Source organism: Glycine soja, chromosome 1 (assembly GCF_004193775.1).
Source record: "Glycine soja cultivar W05 chromosome 1, ASM419377v2, whole genome shotgun sequence".
NCBI lineage: Eukaryota > Viridiplantae > Streptophyta > Magnoliopsida > Fabales > Fabaceae > Glycine > Glycine soja.
Window position 1 is genome coordinate 53,200,646 of NC_041002.1, and position 10,872 is coordinate 53,211,517.

Genomic DNA, 10,872 nt, shown 5'->3' on the forward strand with positions numbered 1-10,872 from the left:
GTTCTCAACCCATGTATGGTCATGGATATAGTCCCACATTGCTCTGAGAGCACGTATCTACAAATTTAGAATAGTATCGTATATGGCTAAAATTTTCTGGTGCGTGTTACTTATGAACGTACTGAAGTTTTCTCTTTACTGCTCCTATCATTATCACTCACTGAAGACATAAAGAGAGTTGGGCAACACAAAAGGAAATAATGATGTGGTGAGGGGACACGCGAATATTAGTCCCAATATTAATCCCACACCTCAGATTTACATGTAATAATGCTCGTTAAACAGTCATAACCACGATGCAAAGTCACAGATTCGGAAAGAAACATATGCAAAAGCTTTACGAATATTACAAGTACGATACTTTATGCTACTTTCTTTTGCAGTGGCTATAATAACGTGGAACTCATTCAAAATTTAGGAGCGTTATTCAGTACTAGTTGAGCATACGTTATATTAAATAGAAAATGAAATAGTAAATCAAATGGATAATCAGGCGTTATATCTCGATAATTGCAGTTGTTGTTGTCGCAACTTGGATGTAAGGACCTCGTACCTTTATACCCTGGACGAAACTGGTGGAGTAGAGCCAATCGTAATCATAATAATAGAAATTGGAAAATATATATAACCTGTGGAGTTGGAATGTGGAATAGAAGAAGCGACTTTAAAATCATTTGAAGGGCCAGGTTTTGGGGGTCTTGCGTGCAAACAGATAACATAGCCATTCAAGAGTTGCAATCGCATTCCTAAAAAAAGAATAAGATAATTATATTAATTAGTCACTGCCAAGCTAAGCATTATATAGCACATCCAAGGGAATCTTAGAGCAGCAAATTATAGTGTGACAACGTCATCCGCATTAATTCACTTTCAGGTAGACCCAAGGTGCCAACTTGGTCGGCACAACTTGCAAATACTAAAAAAACATTCCAAACATTACCCCCAATTATCGCTCACCATATACTCGTATCAGTAAGACGAATAATAAATTAAATAATATATATACCTGAACCGTATTTTATCTATTTTTCACTTTATTTTATTCAATTAAATAAAAGAACAATTATCATTATCTACATTTTTTCTCTTTTCTATTTATTTTCTTCCTTCCAAAACAAGTTGTAGCATGCAAGGAAACATAAATAAAAGTCTTTATGGTTTTTTTTAAGATATATAATTTTTTGAATAAAAAGTATGTTAAAATTTTATAATAATTAGATAATTTTGAAACTAATTAGTAAGCATTCAAAAAAATTATTTTATTATATTTTTAAAATTTGTTTTAAAAAAATTAAAATGTCATAAAAACAGCCAAACATCTTTTCTTAAATAAAAATAAGTGTATCCTATATGTCTCTATAAAAACGTATAACTAAATGTAATATATAATATGAAAGTTAATTGATATCATCTATACTCATGACTTAATTATGACTTAATTGACCACACACACTAAATATGTAGGAAAAAATGCAAATTTAATCTATGCATAATACATTTTTCTGAAGGAATAAGAAATTTTAAGTATAATTACGCTCCGATCTCCATAACTTTTCAAAAAATTGACCTTTGTAAAGATGTCTCAAAATTTGACCAAAGAGTCAAAAGTATTAAATGGTTAAAAAAGTCAATGTTATAATTTTTCTTAATTTTGTTTTGGTATGGATTATATGTATCTTTCAGACAAGATATTCATGCTCAAGCAAAGTATGGGCAACAAAATCTTTCTTTTGAGTATTTAAGACGTGCATGTTCAAACCTTCAACATGAGACTATTTGTTAAACTAAAATAATCTATTCCATTGATTATTTATTTATAAAAACATGTCATTTAAAAATATCTCTAATTATTTATTTATAAAAATATCTTTAATGTATTTCTCTAGTGAAATACATTAATGTTAAGCTTATTGAGAATCTAACTTTAACATTTTAGAAACTGTACCACTTTACATGAATATATGCATAGTCAATAAAAATTAAAGTAATAAATATATTATTGATGAAAGAGATTAATTTTAAGAGAAATTCTATAATAGCACATAAATTTATAACAATATTTTTGTTACTAACTACGTTTACTATTATATTTAATTCTTGTAAATTATTGATTGGGTTTTATAAGAAGGGATTAAAGGGAGTGTAAATTTTTAATTTATTAATTAAAAAAATTAATGTTATTTTTTAAAATGATCATTATAAAAAATGTTAATATTACTTTAATTGGTAATACGTAATTAGATGTCTGCAAAAGGTCACACTAAAAGTATATTTTTATTAAGTTTTAAAATTATATATATAACCCAATTCAATTTAGAGGGATTTTCCATTAATTTTTTTTTCATCAACAGAGTTTCTTTTAACAGAAAAGTATTTCATTAGAGTTAAGAATATTTGTAATATGATAAAATTAATTTTTTTTAATGAAATTCTTTTCATGTAAAAGTCTCAAGCAATACAGTCCAGTGGCAGTGGGTTTTAGTTTTGGAAAATTTTCGATTTTTTATAGCAGTTCTTAGATAAAAATAACGAAAACATTATTATTTAATAGTATTTAATAACGAGTCGGGACCTACCGTTCAGATTTCAGAGAAGGATATTTAAGTTGAGAATTACCAGAAGATATCTTTTTGTTCAATAGCGAGACTGCATCCACACCAAGAAGCTTGGAATTTGTCGTGTTCGCCAAAATTAATTGTTGAAACTTGAAAGGGAACGTTGGTGAAATCCGCGTCACACCTTTGCTCTCCTTCGAATAATTTTGCTTGCCACATCCACTTTTCATATTCCACATGTTTTTATCCACGTGTCAGACCCATATATATATATATATGCACCTATTCTTTCTCATCAAAATAACTCATGTATTGTATTTTTTTAAATTTTTGGGGTAAAAAATAAGGATTTTTCACAAACATCAGAAAAAATATAAAAATTATATAATAACATTCTAACCATTTTTTCCACTTAAAATGTCATTTTATCATACGTTATAATAATTATCTGACAATTATTTTGTCTTGACTATTTTTGTTAATTATTCATCGTTATGTTGCTATATAATTATCCTTTTGATTTTTCAATTTTTTTTAGACATACAGAAATTTAAATCTAAATATAATTGATCACTTTGAGTTTGATTCAACATTCTGGGAATTTCCAGATTAATATTTAGACTTGCACACAACTTTTAACAAAATAACAAAATAATACACACACATGCAATGGCAATATTTTTTTATCGGCACATGTAATGACAATATTAATACTAACATTATTAATAGTGTTAATATTAATCATGTCAAAACTAAAGATATGTAAAAAATAAAAGTGAAAACTTTTGAATGGAGAAGTGTGTTTTTTTAGAGTAAAAAACCAGATTGAAAAGTGAGGTGAAGGTTATAGAGAAGTGGGATTTTTGAGAAATAGTGGAGAACAGGATTATATATATAAAGTTAATAGTGAAATATGAAAGATAGTAAAGGCTCTAGATTAGCAGTCATTTTGGTTACAACGAATGAAAAAGTGAGATTGAAAAATTCTGAGGCGTGATTTGGACACAACTAAGAATTTTTATTTTTTATTTTTATCATTTGTGAGGCGTCAGCAATGAATTGGTCTTTTTTTTCGGTAATTGCTACAAGTAAGATAGATGTTAATTGGAATATCTGAACCACATTGTGAGATAAATTTTGACAATTTCATATTTGGCTAAAAATATATTTTAGTTCATTATATATTTTTCGTCATTTATGTTTTAAAATTATTTTTTTATTTTTTATGTTTGCAAATGGATTCAAAAACATCGTTTAGTCTACTAAATGATGATATAACGTTAATTTTATTATTTGTTTATTATATTTTTTTGAAAATTTATTTTATGATGATTCATAATCCTAAAAAATTATGTTCCTGAAACATTTAATAGACTGTATTACACAACTTAGTTAAATGTTGATAAAATAATTTCTGACAATTTTTAATGGCAAAGAAACTCTAAAAAATAGAATAAAAACATAATTTCATATTAAATATAATAAAGAATAAATTATATAAATAATTCCTTTTTTTCATTATATTTTTTTAAAAAAGTATTAGTATAAGATTTGAAAGAGTGGTGAGGAAATGTCATTATAATGTGTTCAAACATAGAAGGAAATATTAGTGTAATATTTTCAAACAAAGGAAGTTAGTGTGGGAAAAAAAAGTTGAGTTATTTGTATCTAGATGGTTTTAGAGTAATTTACTCTAAAATATATATTTTTTGGATTCATATATAAGCAAAAACATGATATTATATATTAGACTTATATATAAATAAATATAATTAATTTTAACCTATTCAATGTTATTATTCCTAAAATAGTATTTATTTAATTCTAATTTTATTTTTAATTATTTTTTTTATGATAACAAGTTTCAATAAATAATATTTTAGAAATAATTTTATTTTTTAAGGACTTGAAATTAATAAAATTAAATGATGTTAACTAGTCCCTCCATCCCATTATAATTGTTGTATTTCAGGAAAAAAAATTATTCTAAAATAGTAATTTTCATTTTAGTTTTTCAATATAACATTAATCATAATTTTTTATTTATATTTCTTATAATTTTAATTATAAACAACAAAATTTATAAATAAGTTAATAATAAATAAAAATAATTTTATTAAATTATTATTTTTTAATTAATGTGAAATTAATGATTCTTATTTATATACGAGTGTAGAGGAAGTAACACTCTAAGTCGTACTATAAATAAAGGATAAATAATTATTTTTGTCCTTAAATGTATAATTTACTGACAAATATATTCATAAAAGATAAAAATGTAAAATTTAGTCTCTAAAAGTATAAAAAGTGTGACAAATATATCTGACCGTTAACTTTCGTCCGTTACCGTTAATAAAATAGCTTACGTGGCAGAGAGATATAAATTTGTTACTGAAAATTGCCAGCATAGGAGAGCATACTTGTCATATAATATTTTTTTACTTTTCATCTTCTCACACCACTGACAAATGTATTCCTGAAAGATAAAAATATAAAATTTAGTCCCTAAAAGTGTAAAATGTGCAACATATATATCTGAACGTTAATAATAAATTATGACTAATTATTATAATTTTTAAAAAATTATAATGATTACAACAAAATTTTGGGAGAGTTATATCACACTGGTCTCTATTTCTGTCATAATATTTAAGTTTCATCAATAGTTGAAACATGCATAAAATATTATCAATGAAAGTGAATTTTTATTCCTTTGACGGATCTTTCTTACTTTTCTTCAGCTACAAAAAAATCAATCATTTGGTTATTAACTCTTGAATAAATTTTATCCACACAAAAAGAAGAAATTTTACTATAAAACGATAAGAAAATCATTGTTTATGTTTAATTAAACACAATTATTTAATTATTTTTTTATAAATTTTTTATAATCAAATATAAATGTCTATTAGTATATGCAATGAAATCAAATTACAAATTATAATGAAAGTTTGTTGATTTTTAAATTTTTTTTATATACACGATTATTTTTTATTGACTCATCATTTAAAAAATCATAATCTTAAAAAAAAAATCATTCAAAAGGAGGTGAATTTTTTTACAAATTAAAAGTGTTATTGTAATTGTAATTTTTCCTAAAAATTATTCATGGATCTAATTTAACTATCATGCTTTACAATAAACATTTTTTTACTTGAACCTTTTATCAAGCATGGAAGTATAAAAAAATATTTACGAGTTTATAAAGTGAGTATTCTTTTTTCTTTTAGACTCAATTTAATTTACGAGTTTGTTAAAAAATTTGTCACAATCATTATAAATTTTTACAAAGTATAATAATTAGTCATAATCTACTGTTAACGGTTGGATGTATTGTCGTACTTTTTTACATATTCGGAGACTAAATTTTGTATTTTTATCTTTGAGGGATGCATCTATTTGCACGGTGGAGAGACGAAAGTCAACAAAATATTATATGACAAATATGCTCCTGTGCTAACAATTAAAAATGGTTACGTTGACAATCATTTCAGTGACAAATTTATCCCTCTGTGTCATGTAGACTATTTTACTACGATGACAAACAAAAATTAACGGGCAGATATACGTATCGTACTTTTCATACTTTATGGGACTAAATTTTGTATTTTTATCTTTTAAATATACATTTATTAATAAATTACACTTTTAAAAACAAAAGTGACTCTATATCAAAAATAAATTCATAACCATGAATTTTTTTTTTATTATAAATGCTCTGAAGAGTGAAGAGCCACTATTTAACCCGAGTGAAGTATATGATGGGATAAATGGGTGTAGATTAGGTGTGGTGGTGTTAGTGAGTGACTCAATTTCCAACGCAGGGAGGAGACGAGGCTAGGTGAGGCGCATCGAGAGTGGATAGAAATTGAGGTGGAAGTAGGAGATAGCTACAGACGTTGAACATGTTATGTAGTGGAAGTAGAGGTGTATGTGAACTGTAGAACCTCATTGCTTGATGGGGGAAGGTTCCGTGGGGTCCATGCCAAATGCGGCGAGACGCAGCATTGCAGATAAATTAATAAAGCCATTTTGCTGCACTTGCTTTCCTTTCCTTTCCATTCACCTCATCCTCAAATGGTTTTTCGTTTACTTTCTTTTCTCCACATTCTTATTATTGGATTATCCGCGATTTAGCAAAATATTGTAATTTGAGTGGCTTTGTGGTGAAGTGGCTCCCACTCGCTCCCCCCATTTTGGACTTGGAAGACAAACCAAAGCTAGTAGATATTTAATCAAATTGAAACCATTATAAACACATTTTTTTATACTACAAATAAGTATAAAAAATATTAAAAAAAGTAAAATTTTGAAATTGTTGTAAATGTTTATGACTTACTAGCTTAGAAGTAGATTAAAAAAACACAATGTGAAAGATAACTAGCAAAATAAATATTAATGCAAATTCTAATTATGTGTTTATTTATAAGGGTTCTCATATCAATGATATTTTTATTAGTTTTGTTAATGATTAATTTTGTAAGAAAATTTAACTTTTTGATAAGATTTTTTCTTTTAATCATATTTTTTCATTATTTACAAGTTTAAATACGAGATCTTATTTAAAAGATTGAGTTTAATACTGGTTTGATCAACAATTCATTTGTAATTAATCTAATTTACTTGCTAGTTTCTCTTTTGGACTTCTTTAAGATCCAATTAATAAAATAATAAAGATGAATTCAAATCTAAAATTTAAACTTGGTATATTTTTAATCAAAGCTTTTTATAAATTGCATTTTAAATACTCAACTTCAAGATATTTATGATAAAACGTGTGGATATGTTATATGTAATTTTAAGCAATTCAACATTCTCCAATGATAAAAAAAATAATTGTGTCTAAAAATACTGATATATATTAAATATTATTTACTTCTCTAGTTCTCATCATCTTATTTCACATTTTTCTTCTTTTCTTATTTATCTCATGATCCTTAAAGAAATTACACAAAATCTAAATACTATTTCTCTTAAATTTTATCCAGTAAGAATTGGACAACACTTTACCAAGAAAAAAGAAAAAAAATAAAAGAGAATTGGACAACACAGGAAGAGGACCAAAACTAGAGGCTGACGCCAGCCGTGCTCTTTGGCTATGTCTATGGTAAAGGCAAACGAACAAGGACAAGAAGCAATCACCAGTTTTTTTTGTAGCTCCTCGATTCCCACTCTGTCATTGTAAATTTGTACGTCTCCTTTGCATACTCCAAAAGCCACCTAACAAGCTATGCTTCTTTCTCTTTCTAACCCTTTCCCTTTTACTGATTAATTTATCGATTTACTTATCGCTGGATAAACACATAAATCCAAATAGAAGTATTTTTCTATTTTCTCGTTTCTGCGCAACTTTTATCATATATACTCCCCCCATCAAAGGCGGGGGCTGGAGTCCTAAGATGATTCCAAAACAACAAGATATTAGTGTACACTTGCACACTTACGGGCAACGTATTTCCCCAACAACATCCGCTAAAGTTCATGTAAATGCGACTTCTAAGACTAATTTCAACTGTTCAAAAAGTCTAGGATTCCGCAAAAAATGATACTTACCAATAAAGTTTTCTTTTTCCACTGTCCATAAAGTTGTTCAAACTTCAAACTAATAATACTATGTCTCTGCCTTCTAAAACCTTCAACATTTTATTATCACAGCATTATTCTCGTATTCTTAATTAATCAGACCTGCTTCGAGAATGATCATTCCAGTCCTCCTAAACAAGTAAAATATATGCATAATAAGGCTTTGGTTAATGGCTTGTATCATAATTAAGAATTCGATTAGAAATTGTTCGAAAAATTATGCTGAAGGAATTTGACTCTAAATTATATTATCAGATGCTGTCATTTTGAACTGCAGATGCCTGTTTATTTTATTTTTATACATCAAAAAAGCACAAAACTAAATGGATGCAAAAGCAATTCAATATTGTACTACGTTGAAGGCTTGAATGGCAGGGAAATAACAACGACATATGGATCGAGTCTGAGTCATCAGACAGCTCCCACATGCCGTTTATGAATGGATCAGGTCAAATTCTTTAGTTACGGGCGTAGCTGGTAAACCATACACAAATAATCAAAAGCTGAATATTCATATCATTCTTCTTAACTCTATCAATTCGTTCAAATTAAGCTTTTCCATTATCTAAAATTTTACCAATTACCACTAAAACTATATTTAACGTTCAAACATGTATGGGATAGACAAATTTCTTGTCCAGATTTTACTCTGTTAAAAGTATCGATGAATATAAAAGAACTATGTATTAAGTTATTTAATATTTCATCATTCATGTCACACCATCATAACATGTTTGATAGCTCAAAGGGGAAAAAAAAGAAAAGAAAAAAGGAAAAATCATCACCGACTAACCCTCATCTTTCTCTCCCTGTCTAGCAAGAACAACAGAGAGAAAAATCCTGTGCCGGTATTCTTACAAAATCTCACCGGATTCAATTCCGGGAAAAACTCTTTCTCAAAATAAAGCGTTATAAAAAAAAGGCAAAAAGACGCGTCAGCGAGAACCCTCAAACACGAATCTCGGAGAGCGAAAGAGAACTCTCAAATGAAAAGGTTCAGCACTTTCCGGTCTCCGTCGTGAGCGTAGTGATCTCCGATCCCGCTCTCCAAGCACGCCGTCGTCGTCCCGGACTCCTCGGAATTCATTGACGGCGACCCTGGCCAGCGAATTTCCTGCCGGCAGCCGTAGCTAGCCGCGTTCTGCAGAAAACTCGGCGTCAGCCGGAGATTGAGATCCGTCGTCGCCGTCTGAAGCTTGGCGAGCTCTTCAAATCGCTTGCGTTTGCCACCAGAACCGGCCTTATCGGACCTCGAACCCGGGAACCGGGTTCCCGGGAAATTCGGGTTCGGATCTCGGACTCTCCACTTGTCGGTACAGGTAACTTCCCCTTCGGAAGCGTCATCGGCAGTGGGAGTGGGAGCGTCTAGGCCGAGAAGCTCCGGCATGGGCCTGACGGTGCCGCCGCGGAGCACCGTCTCAACCGCCGCCTGGCACACGTGCCAGTTTCCGGTCCATAAAAGCCCAACAGCACCGTTGACAGGGTTCACCGTTCTTCCACACGCTTCGAACAACAGAGATTGAAACAGAGCTGCAAAAAAGAAAAGTTATCAGAGATGAAAAACGAAAGAGCGAGTTAAGTGAGGTTAAGTTTAAGTTAAAAGTAAAAAAAAAAAAAAAAGAAATTAGTTACCGGGCCTTTGGGGTTCAGGGACGTTGGAAATGAAGGACATGAGGTCGGCACGGCCAAAGAATTTGGCAACGAAGACAGTGGCATGGCCTTGTGCTTCGGGCGTATCGATCCACTGTAGACACGGCCGCAGGATACAAGACTCGCTGCAACCCTTTCGAAGGACGCGGCACCCGTTGCAACTCATGCCTCTTTGGGTTTGGGGAAAGAAAAAAAATAATCTCAAGTTAAGAGAGTGAGTGGTTTGTGCTGTTAAGTCTCTGCAAAATCACCCTCACATGAATGCAAACGAGAGAGAGAGGAAAGGAAGACTGAGAAACGGAGAATGGAAATTGAGGAGAGGTGCATTTGGGGTATAAATAAACGTTAACGGGACGGGAGGAGGAAGAGAGGAGAGGGTTGGGTTGAGTTGAGAATTAACTAGGGTTAGGTTAGTTGAGAGTGAGACTGAGTGTGTCTGCGTGTGCTAGGTTTGTATGGAAGGGTGAGATTCCAAGGACTTGGGCGTGAGCGGCTCCGTGTCTCCGCGGATGGATGTTCCTCCACCGTTGGATTCTTTATATTTTCTTTGGCCATCACACAATTCCGATATTGATGGCTGCCCGTCCTTTTCACCTCTGGAATTATACACTTACTTGCGTTTCGTCCATGCAACTGTTCCTAATCTTGCCTTTTTTAATTAACACCAATAATAATAATGCTTCTACATTTTACTAATATTTATATCTTTGTTAATACGAGAAAGAAAGAAATATGAAGCAGAAGAATTTTTAATGTGCTTTATTTTTGGCATTGAGGGAGTAGAATATTTGTTCGGGGTTGTTGGAATTTCCGGTAAAAATTTACGTACTGAGCTGCAGTATGTTATATGTGATAATTCTGGCGTTTAAGTTTTTGTAGAAAATGATGATAGTTAGCGATAGAATGATCATGTACTCATTAGTTCGGAGTTTCTTATGTAATGAATGGAAAATGTATTTACATGAGTTTTCGTGATTTTTGGGTGCTTGTTGATAATTATAACATTAAGTTGATATGTGTAAGAATTTGAATTTCTATAATTTAGAATTTTTGGATGTTTTTTTGTCAAAATTTTGAAATTTTA

At 30.1% G+C, this 10,872-nt stretch overlaps 1 protein-coding gene across 1 annotated transcript; it reads right to left on the reverse strand.

The window, feature by feature from the left end:
• Window positions 1–8,797: 8,797 nt before the first annotated feature.
• On the reverse strand, window positions 8,798–10,170 carry LOC114422316 (LOB domain-containing protein 37-like). The gene is made up of 2 exons (XM_028388613.1): window positions 9,771–10,170; window positions 8,798–9,668 (listed from the first exon to the last, which is right to left on the reverse strand). Exons 1-2 carry the CDS (start codon window positions 9,952–9,954, stop codon window positions 9,121–9,123), a joined length of 732 nt encoding a protein of 243 aa, XP_028244414.1. The 5' UTR covers window positions 9,955–10,170; the 3' UTR covers window positions 8,798–9,120.
• Window positions 10,171–10,872: the final 702 nt, after the last annotated feature.

Bases quoted from the DNA above. Each gene is read 5' to 3' on its own strand.
- LOC114422316 (XM_028388613.1), bottom strand. From the start codon at position 9,954: ATGAGTTGCAACGGGTGCCGCGTCCTTCGAAAGGGTTGCAGCGAGTCT. The intron at 9,669-9,770 runs GTAACTAATTTC...TCTTTTTTGCAG, and splicing joins CCCTGAACCCCAAAGGCCCG to CTCTGTTTCAATCTCTGTTG.